This window comes from Fomitiporia mediterranea (assembly GCF_000271605.1).
Source record: "Fomitiporia mediterranea MF3/22 unplaced genomic scaffold FOMMEscaffold_10, whole genome shotgun sequence".
NCBI classification, from domain to species: Eukaryota; Fungi; Basidiomycota; class Agaricomycetes; order Hymenochaetales; family Hymenochaetaceae; genus Fomitiporia; species Fomitiporia mediterranea.
Window position 1 is genome coordinate 2,272,294 of NW_006760395.1, and position 26,467 is coordinate 2,298,760.

At 45.3% G+C, this 26,467-nt stretch overlaps 5 protein-coding genes across 5 annotated transcripts; 4 read left to right on the forward strand and 1 right to left on the reverse strand.

The window, feature by feature from the left end:
* Positions 1–3,389: 3,389 nt before the first annotated feature.
* On the forward strand, positions 3,390–11,148 carry pks2 (polyketide synthase). Its single transcript, XM_007269612.1, has 17 exons — positions 3,390–3,613; positions 3,670–3,803; positions 3,852–4,098; positions 4,161–4,366; positions 4,428–4,511; positions 4,563–4,647; positions 4,699–4,846; positions 4,898–5,566; positions 5,619–6,847; positions 6,906–7,052; positions 7,103–7,220; positions 7,270–7,393; positions 7,444–7,646; positions 7,706–9,063; positions 9,120–9,514; positions 9,576–9,721; positions 9,781–11,148. The coding sequence occupies exons 1-17, from the start codon at positions 3,566–3,568 to the stop codon at positions 11,070–11,072; spliced, it is 6,633 nt and encodes a 2,210-aa protein (XP_007269674.1). The 5' UTR covers positions 3,390–3,565; the 3' UTR covers positions 11,073–11,148.
* Positions 11,149–11,281: 133 nt separating this feature from the next.
* FOMMEDRAFT_112585 (alcohol oxidase) lies at positions 11,282–14,467 on the forward strand (the record flags this gene model as incomplete). The annotated part of the gene is made up of 16 exons (XM_007269613.1): positions 11,282–11,438; positions 11,504–11,864; positions 11,930–12,011; positions 12,068–12,131; positions 12,179–12,272; positions 12,330–12,436; positions 12,495–12,570; positions 12,629–12,757; positions 12,820–12,836; positions 12,894–13,062; positions 13,116–13,187; positions 13,250–13,341; positions 13,405–13,650; positions 13,717–13,804; positions 13,867–14,225; positions 14,279–14,467. The coding sequence occupies exons 2-16, from the start codon at positions 11,738–11,740 to the stop codon at positions 14,465–14,467; spliced, it is 1,911 nt and encodes a 636-aa protein (XP_007269675.1). The 5' UTR covers positions 11,282–11,438; positions 11,504–11,737.
* Positions 14,468–15,165: 698 nt separating this feature from the next.
* On the forward strand, positions 15,166–16,811 carry FOMMEDRAFT_91762 (Sodium/hydrogen exchanger; the record flags this gene model as incomplete). Its single annotated transcript, XM_007269614.1, has 8 exons — positions 15,166–15,417; positions 15,487–15,526; positions 15,587–15,740; positions 15,797–15,915; positions 15,977–16,015; positions 16,073–16,229; positions 16,290–16,567; positions 16,627–16,811. 8 exons carry the CDS (start codon positions 15,166–15,168, stop codon positions 16,809–16,811), a joined length of 1,224 nt encoding a protein of 407 aa, XP_007269676.1.
* Positions 16,812–18,840: 2,029 nt separating this feature from the next.
* FOMMEDRAFT_22670 (uncharacterized protein) lies at positions 18,841–21,121 on the reverse strand. The gene is made up of 12 exons (XM_007269615.1): positions 20,864–21,121; positions 20,605–20,791; positions 20,420–20,476; positions 20,356–20,368; positions 20,247–20,301; positions 19,994–20,191; positions 19,861–19,943; positions 19,708–19,809; positions 19,594–19,653; positions 19,455–19,542; positions 19,085–19,404; positions 18,841–19,029 (listed from the first exon to the last, which is right to left on the reverse strand). The coding sequence occupies exons 3-12, from the start codon at positions 20,455–20,457 to the stop codon at positions 18,982–18,984; spliced, it is 1,005 nt and encodes a 334-aa protein (XP_007269677.1). The 5' UTR covers positions 20,458–20,476; positions 20,605–20,791; positions 20,864–21,121; the 3' UTR covers positions 18,841–18,981.
* A 348-nt stretch (positions 21,122–21,469) lies between these two features.
* On the forward strand, positions 21,470–24,356 carry FOMMEDRAFT_112599 (alcohol oxidase). Its single transcript, XM_007269616.1, has 15 exons — positions 21,470–21,699; positions 21,755–21,837; positions 21,899–22,023; positions 22,085–22,192; positions 22,249–22,339; positions 22,391–22,488; positions 22,550–22,696; positions 22,752–22,866; positions 22,921–23,034; positions 23,097–23,199; positions 23,247–23,471; positions 23,527–23,959; positions 24,011–24,034; positions 24,087–24,134; positions 24,189–24,356. The coding sequence occupies exons 1-15, from the start codon at positions 21,608–21,610 to the stop codon at positions 24,225–24,227; spliced, it is 1,845 nt and encodes a 614-aa protein (XP_007269678.1). The 5' UTR covers positions 21,470–21,607; the 3' UTR covers positions 24,228–24,356.
* Positions 24,357–26,467: the final 2,111 nt, after the last annotated feature.

Here is a 26,467-nt window from a genome sequence, read left to right on the forward strand (position 1 = left end):
AAGATCGAGACTGATCGTCAGGTGGCTAATCCAGTAACCATCATTCAGAGATATAAATGGCTCCAGCCAATACAATGCTCAAACGTCAACGTAGCTATCAGACAATCAGGAACTTTCGAAGCCCGAGGTACAATGAGAAGTCCATTGCGACTGCACTAGACAAGAGACTCGACTCCAGGGATCACGGGAAGAATATAGTGCGAAGATTTATAGAAGATAATTCGTGGAGTACCTGACCACCAGGACTTGAAAGGTCGTGGATCAAAGGCGAGGAGAAAGCGAAACCACTTCAAGTGGACAGAAGTATATCAGTAACCAAAAAAGGAATCCATTTGATGATGACAGCCACGTCTATTGATTGGTCGCCAGAACATCGCTGATTCGGAATGCTCAATAGAATCGTCGCCTCCTTCTGGACGTCATGAAATTCAATAAATATACGTTGGCCAAAAAAGAAAACCTGCCTTTTCTCTAAAGCGTAAAATTTAGGAAAGCAGGATGTAAGTTACAGACGAGTAGAAAAGGAAATAACGCTGGCTCCCACGAGAACTTAAGAGGGACCAGAAAATAAAGTGGTACCGGTAGCCGGAAAGACCTTTACACATGTGGATGTCTTCTTACCCTTGCGAACGTCGATAATCCGCCGAAATAACCACGGATCCTAGCCCTTTCTGTTAGACAATCTCGCACGAAAGGCCGGATCTCGTTTTCAGGAAGTTGCCAATGTTTACTAGTAGTGGGTAGCATCCCCTGTGTATTGAAGAAATCAGCGCCCAACTACATTAACATTCGATGGACGTCGTAGCTACATCTGGGTCGGCCGCTCTGGATGCCTCTGATTGCGACGTATCATTATTCTCAAGCGATAAGGGTACGAGAGACGGAAATGACTTTTGAGAAGATCAGCAAAACTCATGGCGACGGGGAAGTCGCGAGTTGGTCCAGGTGATAAGCGAAGACTAGGAGCTGTCTCCAACATTTGGTTGTTTCCATTGTGCACATATCAACAGTACTTCAGTATTCCTTGGAATACATCAATTAATACAACCACAGTGATAACGCACGCACAGGCCACGCGACATGGCCTATTCTATATTATGCTGATTTTTTACAGCACTCGTACAAATATAGAGCGTCGATAAACACGAATTCTTTCTTTCTCTTGGTTTCAAGATGGGATGAATTAAGACAAGATCTGAGAGAGTATCCAGCGCTTAAACTTTGAGTACTCATTTGTTGCATTCACTCTCCCAATACTCTCCAAATCCGGAGGAGCACTCGTAAGTATCCACTCTTCTTAGAGCTTCTTGCAACCTAATATCATTGTCTCCCATGAACTCAAATTCTCATTCTTCATCCAGATCATTTGCTCAGCTCAAACTTCTTCATGTGTAGATGTCGTGACCTTGTTATTGAACGGCACAAGGTCATACGAGGCTTAACACAATGCTCAAGTTACTAAATACTGCACGTTGCGAAGCTGGTATCGACATTCGAACTTCCGTTGGTGCCATATGCAAAGTTTAATCAAACCAACAGTGTGTCTGCAATGACATCAACTTGAATGCACACACGACATCTCGGGAAGACCAGGTATAATGATAGTTCATCAAGCACTATCGTCGCCGTGACGTTTGGGGCAACCACAATTGGCGTGCTCATTTGCCACGAGCGGAACGGAAACTTGAGCATTTGTCATACACTCGGTCTCAGCGGAACAAGCTTCGTATCTGATGTATACATGTCGTTCTTTTTCGAACCATTACTCCGCAGTTCTTAACAGCTCAGCATATGGTGTAGAAGAAACCAAGGAAAAGGAACTGACAGAGACACCCATGGCCACAAATGATGAAGTCGCCTGCGATACACCGCTTGCCGTATCAATGACATCTGGTGGAGAATTCATCAGTGATAATTCTGGGTACCACCCCACGGACTCACGGTAGATAGCGTGTATGATTCGTAAGTTACCATGCTAAAGCCTACCGATCTGCGCTCAACCGGAAACAACACCAGTTCCAGAAGTTGCAGGAAGATACGAGTGTCGCATTGTTATGGTTAATCCATCCATCATGGACGGGAACATCAATATCTCCCCGTCTTTGGATAGGAAAAGGACTGAAGTAGGGGAGGACTACAAAGAAGCGAGTATTGTTGTCAAGTCCGAGATATCACAAGTTTCTACTCTTGAAAACGATGCACTAGACTGATGTTAGAGGATGATATTTATCCGATATGTAGCATCAATGGGCGAAAATTTTAGATACCTTTGTCCATTTTCGGTGAAAACACATTGGGTTAGATATCTAAAACCACTTACTATCCATGGTATCGTGGCATTACAGTTGTTTTGCTTGATCAGTGATTAGACAAGAAGAGCAGGCATGTATTGAACGAAGTGCAATTCAAACAGACTGCGATAGGATCTCCCGGTGGAGACAAGACTTTATCGGTGTGCATTGGTTGATGGATGATATGCTGGCTGATAGATTGTTCACGAAGGTCAACGAGTTTGGCCACCAAGGAGAAGACCGATTTCTTTCCCTCAAGCTTGTCTGACTTTATCAACTGAGTAGGTTCCTCGGACCTTGAGAGACGTGTCATAAATGCAGAAAGAAAGAAGTCGAAGAAGCAGATAATTCACATGAGAGCTCTGTGCGGTATGTATAAACTATATTGGAATACATTTTACTGGTTCTCAGCAACAAGAGAGAGTATTGGCTTACGACGTTGACATTTCCTTGTGAAGATCTATCCCCATTGCAGACACTCAGGAGCTCAAGCCTTTTGTTATCATTTCGTTCTTCATCTGCGACAACATCGCATCAATGGAGAATTTTCATGTCGATGGCTTCCTGTGCTTTACAAGTGTTGCTGCAAACAAAGAAGCTAACTGCGTGCATTTGAATTCAAATTAGTATAATAGTAGCTGCTAAAGTCTAAAAGTACCTGGCTCCTACTTGCATATGCTTTAAGTGATATCCTGACATCGTCTTCGTAAATAAGAGGGACTTGAAGCGGAAAGATGAGTGCTGATGAATCTCTTCAAATTTTCGGATAATCAAAGTCGACTTGAAGTCAAGTTCGTTACCATTACTATTAGCACTAACAATGGCGAAGTGATGACGTAAGGCAGTGTCGTTGTTCATTGATCTCGACCTTATGCTTCTTAAAAAGTTCCAGCATTGGAAGTCCCTGCATTCAGCAAATTTCTCAGTCCCTCTCCTCAGCTGAGGTACATAGGGGTCGCGGAAGCTCAAATGCACGGCATCTTCGCTGTTGTTGGCCTCAAGAAACCCATGGTTTTCCAGAAGGGAAGTTAGCGCCCGCACCTAAACCTTTGGCTTCTGTGTTAAATGAACGTTTGCGAATGTCAAAGGCGTATTTGACAAGTGGCGAGGCTCTCTGGGTACCTTATTATTAGCCTCTGACTAGCTAGCTTGTTCATTCTACGTCTGTCCCAACTTTGGCACCGGTCTTACTAGATAGCAATTTGAACTTCTCGGGCCGGCACCGGACAACAACTATAAAAACTCTGTGGTGCAGAGTTCTGTCATTGACAAACATGATGGATCCAACACCTGAAACTGATGTGCTTCCAGCCATCGCCATCGTGAGTATGCAGATGTAAGGATGGACTTTTACCTATTACTAACAGTCTCCGCGTAGGTTGGAATTAGCGCCGAGCTTCCCAGTGGAGCTCATAGCCCAATCAATCTTGATTTCGACGCGTTTCAAGAAATCCTGCTCGACGGAAAGGATGTCTATGAAATATTTCCTCGTGAAAGATTGAGCATTGACTCGTGGGTGCCTGGGCTCGTTGCCACAAGCCTAATCTGACCTTAGACTAGATGGAGGGGCCGCGGCCTTGGGCGCATAATCACGAACACAGGGGCTTTTGTAAAAAATTTAACGCTCTTCGATTATTTAGAATTCGGCGTCTCAGCGCGAGATGCAAAGGCGATGGCCGTCGGAGGTCGAAAGCTCCTGGAACAGTCTTTTTTGGCCCTCCTGGATTCTGGTATCGACTACCGCAGTCGAAATGTCGGGTGTTATGTGTCAGCAGTCGATTTTGATATAAACAACGTCACGGAACCGGTGCGTCAAGTCAAATGAATACATTATATACATACCTAGCTTTAAGAAAATCGCGAAATCAGGATGTGTTCGAAGCCCGGGGCTCATTCGCCGGGGCACCGTGTATGGTCGCAAATCGAATCTCGTATTATTTAGATCTCCTCGGCCCTTCCATTCCATTAGACACGGCTTGCAGTTCAAGTCTTACCGCGACGCACCTAGCGGTGCAAGCTCTTCGAAACGGTGATTGCGAAGCTGCCATAGTGGGCGGATCTCAAATCAATCACAGGTGAAGACAATGCCTTTCCTGGATCCAAATCTCCGGGACGATCAGACTCACAAATTGACAGACTTATCGACTGGATAAACTACAGTCAGGGATCCGTTCTCTCTCTAGATGGCAAATGCAAGCCATTTGACGCATCCGCGGATGGGTCAGCACGTCTAGCCCTTGTTCTAAACGAATGAAACTAATAATCCTCTAGATTCGGTCGCGGAGAAGGCACTGTTGTCGTCGTGCTGAAACTACTCAGCGATGCTATCCGCGATGGAGATCACATTTATGCCTCAGTCAGTCAAACTGTGAACTCAACAGATTAAGCGCTCACTAAAACCGGATAGATACTCGGGACTGGAATAAACTCTTGCGGATGCGCAGCCCCTGTCAGTGCTCCCGTGGCCGATGCACAGAAGGATGCAATGCTCAGGGCATACTCAAGTACTGGCCGCTCACCATCCGAAGTAGACTTCATCGAACTGCACGCTACAGGTTTGTTGGTTTTAGGTCAGGAGATAATCTAGCGCTCAACCTCTAGTATAGGTACAGCTGCGGGAGACCCAACTGAGGCAAACTGGGTCGGCGAAGCGTTCAAACGTAACGGAGAGCTATTACTTGGCAGCGTGAAAGGAAATCTCGGGCACCTGGAAATTACAGCTTTCCTCGCGTCACTGATTAAAGTATGCTCCATCTTCCGTAACGGAGTAATACCACCGACTGCCAACTTCTCCCGACCTAATCCAGCTATCAAGTGGGCGGAATATAACCTGCGGGTAGTGATTGAGCCAACGGTACTTTTGCCTCGTCATAAGTCTGGGCGGGCCCTTGTGTCCATTACTAGCTCTGGCATCGGAGGCAGTAATGGTCATGCAGTTGTCGAAAGCTTTGGATATCGTCCTATCCCGAACGGCAAGACGACTTCCACAAAGCGCGGGCCAGCGCTTATTATTACAGGGGGCCTGACACCACGTTCCGCAACAGCAAATGCCGAGATGCTGGTCGACACGGTATCAACTGCTCGCGTCGATGACTGGCCTATGCTTTCAGTCATCCTAGGAAGAAGAGCAAGACAAATGACCTGGCGGACTTTTGCAGTCGTGGTACCTAACCAACATCTCGATGTCGGAAACTTTTCATCTCCGAATCTTGTTTCTCGAAGTCGGCCACCTTTGGTCTTTGTTTTCTCTGGGCAAGGGCCTCAACATATTAACAGTAAGTTTGATTGGTACTACTAAGAGTGTAAGCCTCTGACGAATAATGCTAGTGGGACGACAACTTTTCGCATCTTATTCCGTTTTCCGAGAGTCGATCCTCAGACTTGACCAGATATACGAAGAAATGGTTGGACAATCTCTCATGAAAGCAATCGGCCTATTCGACACCTCGCTGAGTTCCACTGAGCTTCCTTCAACATGGCCTATATGCATCGTACTTCCGGCCATTGCGATGGTGCAGATTGCCCTTGTAGACCTCCTTCGGTCCTTCAATGTCATTCCGGATATAGTAATTGGTCATTCGGCAGGAGAGACAGCTGTGATGTATGCTTCTGGAGCTGCGTCAAAGGAAATGGCCTTTTCAGTAGCGATAGCCCGTGGTACAGCAATGTCTGTTGTGGAAGAGATGCAAGGGACTATGGCAGCGATATCCTGTAGTGCAACAGCTGCACAGTCCCTTATTGACACGGTTACTGATGGAGATGCGACTGGTAAAGTAGAGATCGCATGTTTCAATGCTCCGGAATCTGTTACCATATCTGGGTTAGAATCGTTCGTCACAAAGGCAGTTGAACTTGCGAAAGAGTGTGGACACTTTGCGACGATTTTACGAACACGCGTTCCAGTCCATTCCAGTATCATGGAAACCTGCAGGCAGAAGTACGAGGCCTTAATCCAAGATGTCTTTAAAGCGTATCCCGGTGACCATCGCCCGAGAGTCACGACTTATTCGACCTTGACTGGTCAGCGATGGAATACTTCATTCACTCCTGGTTATTTCTGGGAGAACGCACGAAATCCTGTACGATTTACAGACGCTATGTCAGCGTTGCTACTTGATTCACCTAATGCAACGTTCGTGGAAGTCAGTCCTCACCCAGTGCTTTCTTCATACATTTCCGACCTAGGAGTGACTCGTGGCTCTGTAATTTGTCCCATGCGACGTACAAAAACTTCGGATGAATTTCACGAGCAGAGGGTTCTTTTGCATTGTCTTGGGATATTAGTCTGCCAAGGGTCTGTCAATGCCGACTACATGGCTCTCAACAAGGTCCACGCTGTTGACTCGAAGCGCATTGTACTCCCACCATATCCCTTAGTTCGAAGGCACGTTCCGTATTATCCCAATCACTCTGTCCTCTCTAGGCATCAGTTGAACGAGCGAGGTGGGGCCTTGAACGGACGTCACCTTAGGATAAACTCCGCAACACACCCGGATATAGCCCAGCACGTCATCAAGGATGAACCCATCATGCCGGCAGCAGGCTATTTGGAAATGGTTTGTAACTTCTTCTAACACTGCATTATCATATCTAAAACATGCCTCTTTGATAAAGGTATTTGAAGAGGGTGCAAGGCAACTATGGAACGTTGACTTTCGTTCTCTGTTTTCATTATCTTCTTCGTATCCCGCCGCTTTGGGCCTCGAACTCGACGGCATTCATTTCTCTGTGGTATCCTATTCGGATTCGGAAACTAAAGAGGTCAGCACGTTTGTCCATGCCTTGGCTCCCTAGTTTAACACACTTGTTAGGGTCGCCGTCTTCATGCAGAAGGCTACCTATCTAGAGAACCCGAAGCAAACAGTTTCAGTCTCGATCCGTTCCAGTTAAGCACTGTGTTAGAGCGTTGTTCTAAAGTCGACATCTCAGGTAAGAAAAGCATGTGTGAATCAATGGCTTGATGCTGACCTTCTCTTAGACTTCTACGAATCGCTTAAATACTTCGCGAACTACGGTCCTCCGTATCAACGAATTATGACTTGCTATAAGGGAAAGCATGAGGTTTTAGCTGAAGTGCGTGGAACAACGGACGATCTTGAAAAGTAAGTTCCAAATCGATGCGTTATTCAGTGATTTACCTAATGAAGGTTAGTTCCCACCAATATGTTTTCCATCCCGCAATTTTGGATTCCTGCTTTCACGTCGCAGTCCATCGCATGCTGACAGGGAGTGTTGACAACAACGAGTACTATCTACCTTCACATGCCGATAATGTGTATATTTCCGAGGCTCTCGTTGCCAACGGGCCACCTGCTGTACTTTATGTGCACGTCATGTTCCGCCGATGGCATCCAGGTATGTAAAACTCGGTCATCCTTTACAAAAGGTGCTTACCGCAGTTTTTATATTTGTAGATCATCTCGTTTACGACTTCACTATTGTAGATGAGAGTGGCATACTCCTTTGCTCGATTCATGGCTTTGAAGTTGCCAGGCACAAGTCAATCCCGGATGCCAGCATACGACACCGCTTCGACATAGTTAACGAAGTTGTTCCTCCTGAGAAGTATCAGCGTCTGCCGAACGGAGAGAAGATTGGATATGGCGACACAACCTTACATGTACTCCAGTTCAAACGTGGACACGAAATGGATCTGAAGCGAGCACTGCAAGGGATAGACAGGAACAAGCTGGCGGTGCTTTGGGTATTTGCTGGCTTGGGAAAGGATGGTGCCGCTGCACAAGGGTTTACGAGGTCACTTCGCCGGGAAGTTTTCATATGGGACATTCACCTAGTACTCCTGCCCCAGGACTGGGATGTGTCCAGCCAGTATTCCATGGTGAAAAATCTTGCAGTATCCGAAGAATCCGAAGCAGAAGTCGTTGTTGCTAATGACGGAAGCATCTCTGTACCCCGAGTATCTGAATCACCTGCTCCTTCGGCTCCGCGTTTCGACACGAACGCTCTGTGGAGTTTGAATAAGAGACTTCAACTCGAGCAGGCACGCTCTTACCATGTCCCTGAAGGATGTTTTCTTATTACTGTTGAATTTACCTCGGCGCTTGACTTTTCGTTGCGAGGTATTGTTGGACGCGTAGCGAAAGGAGAGCGAGAAGGGTCAAAGGTTATGGGCATCGTTCCCTCTCACCCGATATCAAACTATGTAGTACTGCACGAAGGCCGTTTCAACTATATCGATGATGGCACGGTAGCTAGTCCCGAGCTCGCGTTAGGAGCATTCGCGGCGTTCGTCTCTCTGGGTGCATCTACGTTGGCAAGACCATCTAGGCTGAAGGGAAAAACTGTTCTGGTTACCAATGCGTCTAGCTCTGTTGGTCGAGGTTTGCGACATGTACTCACAGTACTGGATATCAAGCATAACTTGGTTGGGGAAATCTCCGAGACCTTGAAGGAATCGCTTATGCCTTATGATATCATCGTGTCGGGAGCCACTAGGAAGGCAGAAATCCAATTGTTAACAAGTATGGCGAGCGGTTCCTCCTTGGTATTCTGGAACAATGCAGGATGTGGCCTGCAGGCAGTGTACGATAGAGAAGTTTGGGCAGTGCAGGACTCCCTTGAGTTAGTTAGGCATATGACAAGACGAGACTATGCTCTTGAGACTGGTGTCTCACCCACCGGGGTGCTTTCATCTGAAGTGGATCTTGACCGTGTGACGGTTTTCTGGCGCTTATTTGATCCTGAAAAAACGTATGTCTTAATCGGTGGGATCGGATCTCTAGGTATGACCATCGCCGTATGGATGTATAGAGTGCGTATCCCCCTTTTATTACCTGTACTGATAGCGTCCTAATTGACTTAAATAAGAATGGTGCACGGCGGATCGTGATGACATCGCGCAACGGCCTAGCGTCCTCTTCATTAGCGAAAAACGATAATGCTGTTCGGATGCTTGACTATCTTCAAAGCCTTTACGATCTAGAATTGCGTCTGGAAAATTGCGACGCCACCTCCCGCAATGACATGAGAAGGCTGCTAGCAAGCATCGACAGCCCATTGGGTGGCTGCATGCTTCTTTCTGCTATCCTTTCTGACAGGACCTTCTTCGCGCATAACGAAGAGACATACGAGGTGCCATTCAAGCCTAAAGCGATGGCCTTTGAGGTACTCGAAGGAGTAATCGATATCGGAAAGTTGGATTTTTTCGTCACGTTCTCTTCCGGTACGTTATTTGGAAATGCCGGTCAAACTAACTATTCGAGGTAAATCAATGTGTTCTAGTTTATTTTAAGGCTATTTTACTTACTGATGGTCATACTTTAGTGCAAATACCCTCACCGACGAATTGACTCGCAAATATCCCAACGCTTTCGCACTTGTAACACCTGTTATCCTGGATAGTACGATTGCGCTCGACTCGACGTTCTCCAAGCTCAAAAATCTTCTGCCCTGGGGTATAACATCTGAAGGTGAGCACCCTAATCCGTTATTTTAAGGCCTGCGATTGATTCCACAGTACGACATTAAGCATTGTGTACGTACATTGGAGACGGGATACGGAAGTTAGCAGATGGCGCTTTCTGGCTTTACATCCCTGACCTCAACTGGAATATCGTATACAGTTCTCTCGGTTCATCTTCGTTATACGATCACTTGGCCGTGAAGCCCGACGAAGCAAAACCGGAACGGTCAGAGAAACCACCACTCCCACTAAAGGAGATAGTTTTGGCGCATCTCGACGTCAAAGCCGATGACTTGTCGCCAAATGTTCCATTAACTTCGTATGGACTCGACTCCCTATCTGCCGCGCGACTGTCCTTCGACCTTCAACCGTTATTGTCTGTCACGCAACTGCAACTGCTCGCCAATGTCAGTTTGAGCGATTTGGAAAGCAGAGCTCGTGATAGTCCACCTCCAGGAAAGACGGCTGCTCACCAAAGTGGAGATGGGTCCGACTTCAATTGGGCGAAACTTAATCAGCCGGGTGAAACTATTGTTAAGCTTCGTGACCTGGACGGGATTCCACTTATTCTACTCCATGGTGCTAGTGGTATCGTAACTGCTTTCAGGCCGCTTCAAGAGCATTTCTCCACGCCATTATGGGCTATACAGACTACCCCAGAGACACCATTTCAGTCAATCTCTGCCATTGCGAGATTTTACTTTGATCAGATAAAGAAGCAACGGCCAGACGGGCCGTATCGAGTTGGAGGCTTCTCAGGAACTAGCCTCATTACGTTCGAGATCGTTCGTCTGCTCGAAGCGAATGGAGATGAAGTCGTCCAGCTCGTATTCCTTGACCATTTCCCTATGCTTTTCTGCTCACCGATATGGACATGGGATGATGAGACCATACGTGAAGGTAGACCAAGCAATCGGCTTGTTGCTCAGCAGGCCTGGGTTATATGTACTGCGATTCGGGGAGATCCAGCCGTTAACAGGCATAGCGTAGCGGATGCACTTATGGATGCTGCGAGCGGAAAAGGAGTCCGTCCCCACATTAGGCACTTCTATGAGACGCTCAAGGTCTTGGTAGATATGGTCATGACGTTTTTGCTTGATCTTTCCGGAGGGGACCTTGACTTGGTACAGGATGCGCTGGTGAAGTGGATAAGCGGAATCAAGGTACCATTTACAGTATACGTAGCTTCCAGCGGGATACGACGAGCACTTCCAGCAGAGGAATGGAATACGTGGTCGGATTTTGGCACGAATGTCATTCCGAGTGCTAAAGTCGTCACAGTCGAGGGCGATCATTATAGTTTCATGGAATCGAAAGCTCTGAGTGATAGTCTTCAGCATGGTTGGCAATGGCCATGAGGACAGAGGGAGTCAGGCTCGAAATTCTCTGTTCTGTTGTTGAACGTACTGGAGCTTTGTAAATATTTGACTGTATTATGTAACCAAATTTTCTCAAATATCGCTTTGCGCAATCAGCAATGCGCGTTTGTTAAACTTTGTTTCGACTTTGCGGCTTTGTTCACTGCGCTATAAATTCTGTGATCTTTCGAAAGCTTCTTTTCTCAGTTGCCACGTGAAGACCCGAGTAGGCGAGAGTGCATTAGGAGACGTGAATCAGTTGAACAGGATGAAATATAGCGGCCTTCGGTGCTCGCCGAGCGATGGGCCGATGGCACTGTAGTGCAGTTGTACTTAGATGGCGTTAAACCTGGTCATGTGGTCAACGTAAGCCTAGTTGTACACATTAAAACTGTGAATATTACCTACTAATGGTTCGACTAATTGCACAGCGGTCCGGTCGGATGCAATCTTATAGTACACTATCGGGAACATTCTTCTATTAACATTACACCGCTGAGCGAATCCTTAAAGACGTGCAAAGGCCGCAAGCGTTCTCTTCAACATTTCCTGTTCTTAGTAATTGTTCAAGCGACTTAAGGCGGGAATAGGAACTATACTGCAGCCTTTGCAACCTGTCCGTTGACTATCTTTCTCCTCGACCCTGATTTATCCGTTGTTAGACCATGCTTAGGCTGCTGCCGCTCGTTGCCTTCATTCTTTGGCTATGTGTCAACCTATCGAAAGGAAGGCTCTATTTCAGCCCTTCTCAGCTCCCACCAGAGAAGTCCTATGACTACATTGTAGTTGGTGGTAGGGTTGCTCTGATATACTACATGCATTCAATATCACTAAACGTCCCTTGCTTTCGATAAAAGGCGGAGCCGGAGGAAGTGTTATTGCAAACCGCCTATCTGAGGAAGCTTTCCTGAAGGTCCTCTTGATTGAAGCAGGTTCAAGGTGTGATTGCATCTGCCTAACAAATACGTACATGCATCCATGATGTTGTACATTAGCGACTTCAAAAACATGAACATTGAAATACCATTTTTCGCGCCAAGGCTAGCAGGTTCTCAGTTTGTAAGTTCTGATTCAAATACACAGGCTTGCAGCTCAACAAGACAAAGGACTGGAATTTCACAACCATCAATCAATCAAGCCTTAACAATCGCCCGATCCCGTATCCGCGAGGGTTTGTGCTGGGAGGATCAACAGCTATCAGTGAACTTATAGTATTTGTCCATAACTAGAGCTTTTCAGCTGAACTTTTTGTTTTAGATATTATGGCTTATACACGCGGTACAATTGACGATTATGATCGATGGGCTAATGTCACAGGAGATGAGGGCTGGTCGTGGAATTCGCTACAGCCTTATGTGCGAAAGGCAAGTCGTCTTTAATCCTTCATTTACGTACCTACTCATTCCGTTACGATTATTGCAGTTGGAAAAACTCGTTCCACCTACCGACCATCATAACACTACAGGTGAAATTGACCCGTGCATTCACGGGCACGAGGGTAAGTATTTTTTCGCATGTTGTGAGTCAATATTAGATAAAAAGCTCTTGCTTGATAGGCCCAGTCCGTATAAGCCTGACTGGCGTACCTGAACCCACTGATGAATGGGTTATTGCTGCGTCTTCACAGCTTTCGGATGAATTTCCGTTTAATTTGGACTATAACTCTGGAAACACGATTGGCATTAGTTTGTTCCCATTATTCCACCACTTTAGCAAACCAAATTGTATTGAATATCGCGTGATATAGGCTGGAAACAGAATACGGTGTGTTATAAGTCGGACGAGCGCTTTTTGCTATAAGAAACTGATAACGTAATACAGATCGCACACGGCGAACGAGTAAGCGCAGCGAAAGCGTATATTGCGCCTGCACTCTCTCGTCCAAACCTCGACGTTTTGGTCAATACACACGTTACAAGGGTCCTACAAATAGGAACAGAATCTGGAGCTCCCGTCTTCAAAGGTGTTCAATTCTCTCAATCATCCGAAGGTGAATTTTGTTTGGTCATCGCGAAGGAAATAACTAAATATGCATCTATTTAGGTGTTGTATACGGACTGAATGCAAGCAGAGAAGTCATTCTTTCCGCCGGGGCTGTGAAGACACCGCACATATGTGAGTGAATTCCTTAGGAAAGGTGTAATCAGGTCTAATAATGCACCCGCATTCGACCAAAGTAATGCTTTCCGGTATTGGGAACGCTGAGCATCTCTCGTCGTTTTCCATTAAACCAATTGTTGACATACCAGATGTTGGAAATAATCTTCAAGTATGTAAATTTACGATGATATTTCAGAAGAAAGCATGTTCATTAACTTTACATGATTTATAGGATCACCCTGTCGTTACTGCTTCTTTCTCTGTCAATTCTACAAATACACTCGACAACTTGACAGAGAATGCAACATTTCTTGCACAAGAAGAGGCTCTTTGGTTAAAAAATAGATCCGGTTTACTGGGCTGGGTGTCTACGAATCAATTCGGATGGTTTAGGATACCCGTAAATTCCTCGATATTCGATAGTGCTACCGATCCAAGTGCAGGGCCAACATCGGCTCATTTCGAGTTTATTTTCACTGTAAGGGGCGGTATGGTTGCTCCAGTCATTTTGCGTACTAACGGGAACTTGCATACCTCCTGTAAGAACGGATTCACGTCATTCTCCGAACCATTTCCTGCTTCTGGAGGTCATTTTTTCACGGTATTAGTTGCTGTGGTTTCTCCAACGTCTCGTACGTACATGGGCTATACTTGCTAAAACGGTATTTTTCGTTTGCTAATAATCACCTTTTAGGTGGAAATATAACCCTGGCGTCCTCAAACCCCTTCGATTCTCCCGTCATTGACCCTAACCTTTTGGGAACTGCATTCGATATCTTCACTGTGCGTGAAGCTATCAAGTCTGCGCGCAAATTCGTTTCCGCTCCTGCATGGCAGGGTTGGATTCTTGAAGAGTACGGCGCATTCTCGGAGGCGCATACGGACGAGCAGATTGAAGAGTTTGCAAGGCAGACAGCAAACACAATCGATCATGTCTCTTGCACAGTAGCCATGGGAAAGACTGGAAGCAGCGGGAGTGGAACCGGTGCACTTAATTCAGACCTTACAGTGAAAGGAACAGTTGGGTTGAGAGTCGTTGATGCCTCTGCGTTCGTGAGTGATACGCGTCTTGTATCGTGATGTGAGAATCTTATGATGTATCCCAGCCGTTCATTATCTCCGGCCACACACAAGCAGCGGTTTATATACTAGCAGAACGCGCTGCAGATTTGATCAAACTCTCTCTTCGAGGCGAGTGCAGTGCGTTGACCTTCCCTTCCCTATTAGCGCTAAGCATAAATTTCTTACCGCAAATATTTTTAGGTGGCGACGACAATGCTCCAGTTAAATTTTGACTGAAAACTAAATAAGTGATACTGACACGATGGCTGGCGTTGATTTCCGAGTTTGATGGATTCTAATATAGGTGGCGGGCTCATACCAGCTTTCGTAGCAAAGTTCATTAGTTCCTAAGGATATCGATGACAGATGTACCAGAAATGCAAGAAACGTGAGCGTATGGGAAACTTAATAGAAAAGAGTTCGATTCCGAAGTCGTGCTGGTGTAGTATTTGTGAAATATCAGAGACATATTTCCACCTCTGACTTGACAATGACATCATATGGACTTGCCGATCGATGATTGCTGATCCGCGTTGATAAACATGACGGTTATGTAAGCATTGTGCGAGTTCGTCTAACTCCAACCCATGTTTTCCGCCTCGTCCTCGTTATCCATTATCAGGCGGTTTGACCACTGGCCCTCTCGTCTCCTGTCCTCCCCTAACCCACTGCAAAAACGGTAAACGAAAAGATGTTGCATGTTACAGAAGTCCGTCTTGCATTCTACTCCCTATTCAGGTGACAAACGTTTACACAGGTCACCCCGGTTAGCCTCAGCTACCTCATCCTTGGTGGCTTCGTGGTCCTGGTGAGCGGGACTTGATCACATCATGTTCATCCCGGAATTTACTTTGTTCACAGTTCAGTATGATGTCTTTGCCGCTCAAAGAAAGGGTATGTTCTTACTGGAAAATGCTCAAATGTATCGAAAATGCCTGATTACTTTTTGGGGGGAAAACAGTTGTACATTGGTGAAGTCGTGCTCGGAACTGGCTTTGGGGTCATTATTGGCCCTTACTGCGCGAATATATTTGATCCTCGATCATGGGGCTCGACGCTGGAGGCACAGAATCGAATTACCCTTGAAGTTATGCGTGTCGTGCTTGCTACTGGTCTGTTCGCCATCGGAGTCGAACTACCAAAGGCATATCTCGCGGAACATGTCCGAAGTCTCCTAGTAATGGTAAATACTAGACATGTTTATAGCCACTTATCTGTATTAACGAACGGTTCCGGATTGACCATTACGTAGGTTGTGCCAACGATGGCATTTGGCTGGCTCGTCGTCGCAGGTTAGTGCTTCTCAGTCCCTCTTGCGGTAACCTGATATTGTGAACTTATCTATATATTAGGAGTTATCCGTGTACTATTTCCCGCATTGACTTATGTCTCTGCGCTAGCAATTGCCGCATGCCTTACTCCAACAGACCCTGTACTCGCTGCCGCAATAATCGGTGGGAAGTTCGCTGTTAGAAATGTCCCAGTTCATACTCGGCGCTTACTCAGGTACAAGCCTGATTCCTCTAACTTGCATTGATCGACTAACTGACGACACTCTTTAGTGCGGAATCTGCAGCCAATGACGGACTTGCATACCCATTTCTTTCGATTTCCATATACCTTGCCATCGAATCAAGCAAGAGGGTAGCATTTGGAAAATGGTTCCTTGTTGGCTGGCTCTGTAAATACATTTCAACTTCATAGGCGCTGTTGTAATGGCGAATTTATTTGCGCGTCCCCAGATCAGGTTATACTTGGAACAGTCCTTGGGGCCATCCTCGGTAAGTATCTAAAATGGTCGCGAAATATATAGCTATGTACAATCTGATCTATGATAGGATTGGCCTTTTCCTACTTTATGAAAACAGCACATAACAAGGGCCTAATCGATCGAGAGTCTTTCGTTGCACAATACCTCGCGCTCGCGATATTTACCATTGGGGTAGCGAATACCATAGGTTCCGATGATCTGTTGGCCGCATTTGCTGCAGGCGAGTAGTTCTACTCCTGCGCAATTTCTTGTGGAAACTTATAAAGTAATTTATAACCAGGTAGCGCTGTTTCTTGGGATGGTCATTTCAACGACAGAACAGAGGACGAGGTTTTTTCATCTGTGATTGACCTTGTGCTGAATTGTGCATGTTTCATCTATATCGGTGCATGGCTTCCCTTCAATGCATATAATGCAACGGAACTCGGAATCACACCCTGGAAACTCGTCGTTCTTTTCATAGCTATCCTTGCACTTCGGCGCATCCCAAGTATATTATTACTATACAAATTCGTTCCGGACATACATAATTGGAGGGAAGCGCTGTTCTGTGGTCACTTTGGTGAGAGTTAGGTACAATGTGCAAAGAAGTATGCGTTCTGATTGACACCGCTCACTTAGGACCTATGGGTGTCGGAGCGGTCTTCATCTCCACTTTGGCTATCACAGAGTTGCCGGAACCCAGTAACCCACCTTCAACGCAGAATGAATTGCTTGCTGCTATGCTACACCCCGTTGTCTCATTCGTCGTTTTAGGTTCCATCATCGTTCGTGCGTTTTCGTGCATTTTGGCTTCTTTCTCGTAGCAATGCTGACGCTCGACCTGATTAAGATGGCCTGTCTATCCCTGCATTCTGGTTTGGAAGTAGATCAGTTCGTCACACAGTTTCCCTTACCAGAAGCTTGTCTCGCACATGGACATCACGAACAGACGCTCAGCCGGACTGGCTAATTTCCGCACACCGCACCAACGATGCTGTTATCGCTTCGCGTAGCGTTGAAGATATTGAACGTACGGGCGCTCTGAAAGGCGGGAAAGACATGGTTGGCGTTGGCCAGATCAGAGATAATTTGGCGAGCGGAAGCAGCAGCCCACGTCAGGAGTTGTCGCGTACGACAAGTGCGAGTTCGAGGACAAAATGGAGCCCTGCAATCACTGAAGCCCAACGCCAGAGAAAGGAGCCGGAAGAAGGGCACGTTGGTTTTCCAGATGGAGTTACAGAAGAAGCTGCTGGCCATGGATATGCGGCTCTTCATAGTGCGAGCGAAAATCGTGCTGTTGGCGACGAAAGAAACTTAGGAGGTGAAGGTAGGGCGGAGGCTGAGGCTGCGGCAGAGGCGCCTCGGACTGTGCACTTCAAACCATCCGTTGAAATAGGAGACTCTCATGACGAAAACGCGGGTCAAAGCTCGGGGCAGACTCCCGCCATGAAACAGGTCCAGTTTGCGCAATAACACTGGCTGGTACCCTCTTCCTGGTCCGAAGCATGAATCTTTTTAGAATTTCTCACATCCTTCCTTGGCAAAGATGCAAGTTGTCGCAATTTACTCGCGTTAGACATGTATACATAAATTGGTAGATGCTTACTATTTTAGAGATAAGGCAAGCTACGGTTCACCCGTACCAAGCAGAATGAAGATCCGGTCTTTGTTAATTGTCTGCATCACGCGATTATGTGTCTATCTTTGTAAAGATCGACCTCCCAAGGCTAATCCATACTAAGCGATTCTCGACTCTGCTCTATTAAATCATGTGGGAGTAGGAGGAATAAGGACAAAATGAAGGGAAAGTACAGAGTGCCGATAGACTAAAGCCCTCTGGCACAAACCCAGTGGGAGAAAATACCGTCAAGGACATAATGTACCTGGGCGTAGCGTAGTCTTTTTTGTACGTTTCCGTTACCAATACTCAATCCCTAGAGTGAGTAATTCCTGCAGATTGAGATTAAATAGCTTATTGGATACAAATCTCTTGTGGAAGACGTACAACTCCATCATCGCACCTGCCTAGGAGAGATACATGGAGACACAGGCAACATAAAATTCCGGGAACATGCATATAGGCAGTGGTAATTGTAAGTGCATAGGAAAAAGTGGTGTCGGTGGCATTAAGAAGAGTACACCACCTTTCATTTTCACCATTCGAAATCCGAGAAGTACACATTTCAAGTATGGTGTCGAAGAGAAATACTTATCCAGGTAACGGGCTGTCAATGCACATGTACATATTAATATTAATATTAATGACTCATAGTCTGTAACACAGTGAGTATTCTCTATTGATTTTCCTTCCCATTGACTCCTCTGCTTCGCTGAGCTGGAAAGGCTCGCTAGAATCATGCAGGCGTTCCCAGATCAGTGCCACTCCTTGTATTGTGGTGGGACAACCATTTAATCTGAATAAGATGCGTCGCCGCGGTGCTGGTGTCTTATGCATCACAATTTGCAGTGGCAACTTTCCCATGCGAACAAAATATAAAATTAAATTGCGGTTGTCTCGAGATTTCGCCGCATTCTCGCGTGAACTTTGCGATGGACTAGTCCTGTATACAGTCCGTAACCCAATCTGGAGATTAACTCGCGAATTCTTCAAGAGATCCGTGGAGACCGTATAAAGTTCCCACTGCAAATTTCACTAGCCTAGTACTTTTCTGATAGTACCTATGTACAAGAATATCATCTTAGAGATAGGCACACATTAATAATTATCATATGTGCCGGGCGCAGGGCAGACACTCTGAACCAAAGGAGCGCTAGCATGTAGCTGCTCGATAATCCGAGTTTAACGCTTCTGAATATTATTAGCTTCTACAAAGCCAACTATTTTGTCTTCCATCCAAAGATATATATTACGAATTGAGCGTACAGATTACCAAAAATTTCCTTAAGCATTATCTCCATTTGACAAAGTACAAAATGGGCATCTTGGAGCATCGTTTGCCTCCATAATTAGCCTTAAATAATTGCTCTGAGAATCTAGACTTCGTGTGGCAAAAAACTAGTTTTCTTCACACTAAGTGAAGCCTGTGGAAACGTGTCATAAGGCTGCAAACTGGTTCGAACTCTTCGTAAATCTCACCTGAGAATCAAGCTGAATGTTGTCTGTCCATGTCTCTTCTTGAACGTGGATTCCATCGAGTAAATTCCCACCTGGCCTCCTGCTTGGGTCACCAAGCGACAGAGTCGTCGCCTGACCAATTCCACCCTTTCTCCTGAAGGATATAGAACTGGTATGAGACGCCGTCTGATCGTTACGCCCATTCGCTATGCGGAGTCGGCTATTAAAAACTACAAGGAGAGAATTGGAGTAAAACTTCGCCAAAACGAGAGCGACACATCCATGGAACGCCTTATGGGGTAAATCAAGGAAGAGCACTAAATCAATAATAGCTGTAGTTGCTACAATCGTAGCTGTTAGCTTAGTATTCGGATCCCAGGCAAGTGCATACCTGTTAGAGAACCAGTCTCAACAACAAGTCGAATCAGCTTAGTTAGCGATGCATGGGTAGCTACCATCCCTGTGTCTTTGCGTGCAAGCTGTTTTCAGATCGTATCAGTAGCGCGACGGAATATTCTAGGTAATCTTACCAGAAACGTCATGCTAACCGCGATCAGAACGTCGCATAGAGCGCTCCCAGAGAGCCAGATCTGAACGCGAAGTATGTCAGCACGAAGGACAGGCAATTGAACGAAACAAATTACGGATGTCGCGACGAATGCCTCGGATGCTAACGCTGCAATTTCACCAGCTTGTAAGGCTTGGACTCCCGTAACGATCGAAGCAATTGCTTGTGTTAACGCAATCTAAAGCGATTCAATAACAGGTCCAAGGTTACATTATTAGAAACGGCTTACCGCGGAAATGACACCACATAGAATTTTTGAACGTGATAAAACATAAATTCTATACGTGTAGCAGAGCTGTACAGTGAAGCTCGCTACGAAGACAGTTACAGAAGCAATTGTTTGGTCGGAGAGGTCCACTCACCGAGTCCGGTCAGAATCGGAGTAGCGAGCCATTCCATTTGTATGGAACCTAGTGCCGTCAAGTCTCCGAAACCCTTCGCGTAGCCATTAAATGCGTCATGAGCAACTAGGATCGATTGGAGAGTATCCATAATGTAAAGTCCATAGACCACGCATTTGAACCATAGTTTGTCGTTTGGAAATGCTAAGTAGTAGACATCTTTCGCCAAGTTGTAAATTCAGTCTGGACCTGTTCGTGAAGCAGGGATACGCACAGACTTGCATGGTTAAGATCCCATATAAGCCCCAGTTAAAGAGATATCCTAGAAGCTATGTAAAGATCATTTAGCGTAAGCGAGTTCTCCCTGTAACTTTCATACTCACCACAGGAGCCGCTCTAATACCGAAAATTAGCGAATACGCTATGACACAATAGCGGAACGCTCACATAGACGCAATATCTGGGGGGATTCCAGGAGCTGACATCGTGGTATGGTATGAGCGCCTCGCGGACAGGGAAATATTAAGTCAAGGTGCACAGAGATTCCTGGCACGTTAGATCTCACCTAAAAGAATTGCGAATTGTATAAGTACGGGAGCCGTACCCATGTGGAAGCAAAAAGGGATCAGTACCTGACTGTGCTTTTCTTAGCAATTGATGCGCGGAGACAGGTGGTCCTGATAAGCGTTGCAAATGAAGCATTGTTATTTGATCGTTGGGTTGGCAAGAACGACATAAAATGGCGGGACATTCCGAATGGAGTGGTCCTGAAGCCCGGCATTACCGAAGCGGGACGCAGAGGAAACGTTTGATATCCATCTGTGTCAGAACCAAAGACAGAGTTGTTCATTCTCCATTCCCACAGACGCGTGAAAATGAAAGACAACTCACGTCGAACAAAGTGCAGAAGACTTGAGTATTTGCATTGCACGTTTTGGCGAACAGCGTCCTGGTACACTGCCTAACTACCTGGGCATAGCGCAACTGTCAGCAGGCCAACTTCCTACAGAAACGATTCTCTGTCATATGCATGCGAGAAGCGAATCTTCATTAGTATGTCGATTAACCTTATTCCACGCACTACCACATTGCCCAAATGAATAAAGAAGACTCACTGATAGACAGCTTCTGATTGACAGCGACGATATTCCCACCTGAGATAGGTTCCACTCTTCCCACGTCGTTCCATACTGAGAATGCGAGTCTACGCAAAGCCAGGATGAATGTTGAACGTGATGCATGACGCGGATGGAGCGTGTATTATGTAATCTGCTTCACCCACTGTCTCGAGTGAGTTGACTCACAGACTCTCAGTTCATATGCCTACATCATAGTACGTGTGCATCTAAGCCTTACGTAGTATGACTGCCTCGGACGCAGTGATCAATAGTAGCCGATAACACTACTCTTCGATGTGTTACAGACGGGAAGTTGTAATTCGGGGCCCAGGGTGCTTTCACAGGAGTAAGCACTGCATCCTTCTTCTGGTTGTGTGGCAACAATCGCTCGTCTTCTGGGCATCATGATGGTGGCTGCACAATCAGAGAAGACGCGCATGCATATGCTCTTAGTTGTACAAAAGCACACATCCTGGACGGAGTTTCGTGGAACAGGTTGAACTCCAGCTACTTCGCCATGCCCTTCGTCACTCTCGCCGAGGCGAAATCAGTGAAGCTCGACTACATAATAGTTGGAGGTGGAACATCGGGTTTAACACTCGCTGCGCGGTAGGCTTTTATCTCAATGAGACCCATCATTTTATAATATGGACATTGCATATAGACTTACGGAAATTCCGAGTATCTCCGTGCTTGTCATTGAAGCGGGAAGTTACCATGAACCTGCACCAGAAATCGACATCCCAGGTATGCCCTACATATTTCTTGCAGACATTAAAATCACTCATAACGATACTCTTGCTGTCAGGAATGGTGGGTCGGACAATCGCGAATCCCAAATACGATTGGACCTTCCTTTCTGTCCCTCAGAAGCATGCGAACAACCGGGTGATTCTGCACCCTCGCGGCAAAGGTCTTGGTGGATCCTCATTGGCGAGTTTTCGTCCCTACTTTCAAACTATGCCATTCGCTTACGGAGAATGAAAATCATTAGATTCATTTCAATTCCAGTTGTAGACCATCGAAGGCAGAATTCGATGCTGTGGAAGGTTTAGGGAATGAAGGATGGGGTTGGGCAAGTATGCTAAACTACATGAAGAAGGTACGTGATGAGATTTTTTATTCTAAAAGCACAATAATCAATCCTCTACTCGTTAGAGCGAGACTACTGTACCCCCTACAGGACTTACAGATGAGCAAGCTAAGGTTTATGCTGTTGCTCCAGTTCCTAACGCGCATGGATCTGAAGGTGCGTAAGAACAAATATCGCCTTTTTTTGTTGCTAATGATTTCATTTAAGGACCCGTGTTCAAATCAATGCGAACTTTATGGACTAATGCTCACGCGAAGTTTTTTGACGCTGCCGAGTCGCTTGGTATACCGCGTAACCCTGAAAGTGTAATGCCTTTCACCAGCGTTTTCAATGCAACTGGTACTAACGTCTTTTCTTTATCTACAGGGAAACGGCGTTAATGTCGGCTGCCTGTCTCCATTTTCTTCTGTTGATCCTCGAACAGCCACTCGCTCATCTGCAGTTACGGCTTACCTGAACCCGAACATTGGACGCAATAACCTATATGTGCTCACAGATACTCAAGTCGTGAAGGTAACTTCGTCAATGTCAGTCTGCACGATGCGCGCCAAATGATGATACTGTATAGATTATCCTCGCGGAAGATGATCAATCGCTTCAAAAGGCAGCAGGAGTTGATGTCATGCAAGGCGGCGTTTTGTCGCGGATTGATGGAGTGCACCGAGATATAATCATTTCAGCTGGTGATCTTTCCGTCTATTCTGTTCCTCCACATCTTCGTCTAACGTAATTCAAAGGATCTATTCAAACTCCTCACATCCTTGAGCTTTCCGGAATCGGAAACCCCGAGATTTTGCGTCGGAACAACATCCGCGATATTATTGATTTACCTGGAGTTGGCGAAAACTTGCGTATGATCGTTTTACTAACGTATTTGACTCACGACTAACATAACGTTTCCGCCTTACTGAAGAGGACCACATATCCGTATTTTCGGTTGCGGAAATCGACAGTTCTGAAGACACATTCGACGTAGTGTTTGATCCTGTGGAACTAAAGAAACATGAGACGTTGTAGTGCGTATTTCGCCAGCTACATACGATATTGCGCTCATTTCCCGTAGTAAGGAGCAGCGCGGCCACTTATCATACGGCCCAGCAGCAGCGTTTTTATTTGCCTCCGCAAAACAGCTCGGAGCCTCGGATACCATTAATTCATGGGAAGACCATGCCCGTGCAAAGTATACGGACAGCCTTGCGAAAGCTGTTCCGTCGTTGAGAACCGGATTGGAGAAACAGTACAAGTTTCAAGAGAAGTTTATCTCTGATAGTAACCAGGCGCAGGCCGAGTAAGTAGTGCGTGTACCATGTTTTAATCGCTAGACTTAACGTGTGTCTTCGAAGGATTCTGCAATTCATCGCGCATCCCATGGTGCCGAACTCTGTCGCCGTTCCGGGAAAGCGATACACGGCGCTGCTGTCCGTTTTGATGCATCCGCTTTCGCGTGGATCGGTCCACGTCACTTCATCGGACCCTTTGACGCCACCTGCTATTGATCCAAACTATCTATCTAATGAAGCCGATCTCGATATGCTAACCCACATAGTGAAATACGTACAGGGATTGTTTAAAACAAAACCGCTCAGTGACCTCGTCAAATCTCAGATTTTACCTCCACGTGACGTACTGGAGGATGACACGAAGCTGCGCGAGTATATCAAGGATCAGTGCACAACGGTTTTCCATCCTCTTGGAACTTCCTCGATGCTCCCTCGGGAGGATGGCGGCGTTGTTGACAAGAACCTGAGGGTATACGGAACTGGTAACCTTCGTGTCGTGAGTAACAGTAGTTTATAGACGTTTGTTGTGCCTAAATGCCTTTGTCAGGTTGACCTCTCTGTCATTCCCCTGGTAGGTGTGGCTTGCGACATAAAACGAGTTTGCTAATTAATCACTTTTGTAGGAACTATCATGCCATACCCAGTCCGTAGCATATGCTATAGGAGAGAAGGTTAGTACTCCGTGTTTTATTGCATCCATTAACTGATAATCTCCTACAAAACAGGCAGCGGACATGATTAAATCGGAAAGTCATGGAGTATAGGTGTCCACGCCATTTCATCAAGAAGTTTATAGCAGGAAATATTTGTATATTTATAGAATTGACAGACTTGCCCTTGAATTATGTGTACCAAAAAAATATGATTGATACAGGAAATGCTGTATTATTCTGCATTAGCAGTCTTTATTGTGTTTGTTTTCACACTGCTCAAACGTCAAAACTAGTGTCAGGTTCATTGAATAGTTGGTCTTCGTTGTATCTTATTTACAAAAGTTTACTGAATAAATTAAATTTTGCGTGTACTTAACATATTTATCCTATATGTATTTCATACGTCTATTTCACACCTACATGCTATTTTATCAAGTAACATAAAAGATACATACAACCTTTCTGTTTAATTATTTAATAACATTTTCAATTGGTAGACAACTCAGATTTGATTATATCTACTGCCTGTTAGTAGTAGTCAATAAGCAACTAATGACCTACTAGCAAACAAGAGTACTGGCCCTTTCTCCCATAGCATATGCCACGGACTGAGTATGTATGCTTTGTAGGAAGGAGGTGATTTGAATACGACTCACTATAAATTTATCTGTACCTGCCCTAGTTATCTGACACATATCATGATCAGATGATAGAGAACAATCACAAGCAACTATTCTTAATCCATTTCATATTTAGTTCTCGGAGTGCAGTTAGCACCAAATTCTCAACTATAATTCAAGGACAGTAGGGATCTGACTTGTATGCATTAATGGTCATTTTTGGTTTCTACACTGTATCCGAATGCTTCCAATATATCCATTTCGAGCTGCCACTGGAATGAACCAATATCTGTAAATACAACATTGAGTACAGTTTGACCTGCAGGCTCAGGAGGGGAGTGGTGGGACACTGCTTCTGTTTGAAATGGTGTCATGCACAGCACTAGGGAATGTAAATGCACACAGTGTGAGCCCATCAAGGGTAATCTCAAGTATATAATGGGTGGGGAAGGAAAGTGTGCATGAGGTCAGAGAGAGGGTTGCACCTTGAGAATGGTGGTACATGGACATTGTCGCGAGCGTGTGCTTGTCAAGTGGTGCTTGCACTGCAGAGTGGGAGAAGTATACAAATGCATGGAATTATTGAAAAAGTCGTTCGGCATTTGTCAGCAATGCAGATGCGCGGATGCAAATGCAAAAAAGAAGGCAAGCGTAATAAAAAGGAGGACAAAAAAGGAGAGGCAACGCAAGAGGCAGGGCAAGGAGCAGGAGGGATGAAAGGGAGACAAGAAGTTGGGAGGAGAGGGATGAGCAACTATTGTGTGAGCGAGTTATTATGAAGTGGACTGGCTGCTTACACTTTACACTGAAGGACAGTGTAGCCAGCTAGGCCGTGTCGTCACAGGATCTGAGGCTCAGTACAGGCATTGTATTGAGAGGGGTTATGTGAGAGGCTTAGAGGGATCACACAAAGAGGGGGGATAGTGGACTCAGCTTGCTCTCCTCAGTGTCATTGTCCGTTGATTCAGTAGGTATATATAATATGTAGCTATGTCTTGGGTACGTCTGTTGCTTATATGCGTCATTCCATATATGTTAACACTCCCCTTCAAACATATATTAGTTTAATAATATGTTTGTTTTGTGACTATTCGTTTATTTGATTTGTAGTTATTTTTATTTTTATTTTTAGGGGTAGTTATAGTGCTGCTACCACTCCCCTTCAAACATTTGTAAGTTGGCCAGACCTATAAGATGTTTGATTTGCAGATCGTTCCAACATTTTTATTAGTATTGTATCTGCATCATACGTTGTGTCTGTATTATATTTGCTTGTGTATCACATGTAATAATATCATTTGTATAATATAAATGCATTGTTCGTATTGTATATTTTGGTCTACTGTGTGTTAACTTTGTACTTTGTTAGATATTTATTAAGTTTTCGTTCACTATTGTGTCATTAGTTCTGTAGTTCGTTCATTGTTATATTATTAAGTCATTGTTTGTTGTCATGTAGACTGTTTGACATGATTGAAATTGTTCAGAGTTAATCCAAAGTTTGTGTGTAGTTTACTGTTCAATGACAGTATTGTTTTCACAATAAATTGTTTGAAATCGTTATTAATATCATATGTGCTTCAGAGACCTGCAGAATCTCATGAGCACTGTGTAAGATTGTAAATCATGTATTTTATTTATTAAATTTGCTCAAGTATTACTAGTAATTTCTTTTTACTTTGCTGTGAAACTAATGAATCACACTAGTAAAATGTATATCTGGTGTTGCAA

Bases quoted from the DNA above. Each gene is read 5' to 3' on its own strand.
- pks2 (XM_007269612.1), top strand. From the start codon at position 3,566: ATGATGGATCCAACACCTGAAACTGATGTGCTTCCAGCCATCGCCATC. The intron at 3,804-3,851 runs GTGGGTGCCTGG...ACCTTAGACTAG, and splicing joins GAAAGATTGAGCATTGACTC to ATGGAGGGGCCGCGGCCTTG. The intron at 7,221-7,269 runs GTAAGAAAAGCA...ACCTTCTCTTAG, and splicing joins TTCTAAAGTCGACATCTCAG to ACTTCTACGAATCGCTTAAA.
- FOMMEDRAFT_112599 (XM_007269616.1), top strand. From the start codon at position 21,608: ATGCCCTTCGTCACTCTCGCCGAGGCGAAATCAGTGAAGCTCGACTAC. The intron at 22,024-22,084 runs GCGAGTTTTCGT...GAAAATCATTAG, and splicing joins GTCTTGGTGGATCCTCATTG to ATTCATTTCAATTCCAGTTG. The intron at 22,867-22,920 runs GTGATCTTTCCG...CGTAATTCAAAG, and splicing joins AGATATAATCATTTCAGCTG to GATCTATTCAAACTCCTCAC.
- FOMMEDRAFT_22670 (XM_007269615.1), bottom strand. From the start codon at position 20,457: ATGTCAGCTCCTGGAATCCCCCCAGATATTGCGTCTAT. The intron at 19,543-19,593 runs GTAAGATTACCT...ATCTGAAAACAG, and splicing joins CGGTTAGCATGACGTTTCTG to CTTGCACGCAAAGACACAGG. The intron at 19,405-19,454 runs GTATGCACTTGC...CTACGATTGTAG, and splicing joins TGAGACTGGTTCTCTAACAG to CAACTACAGCTATTATTGAT.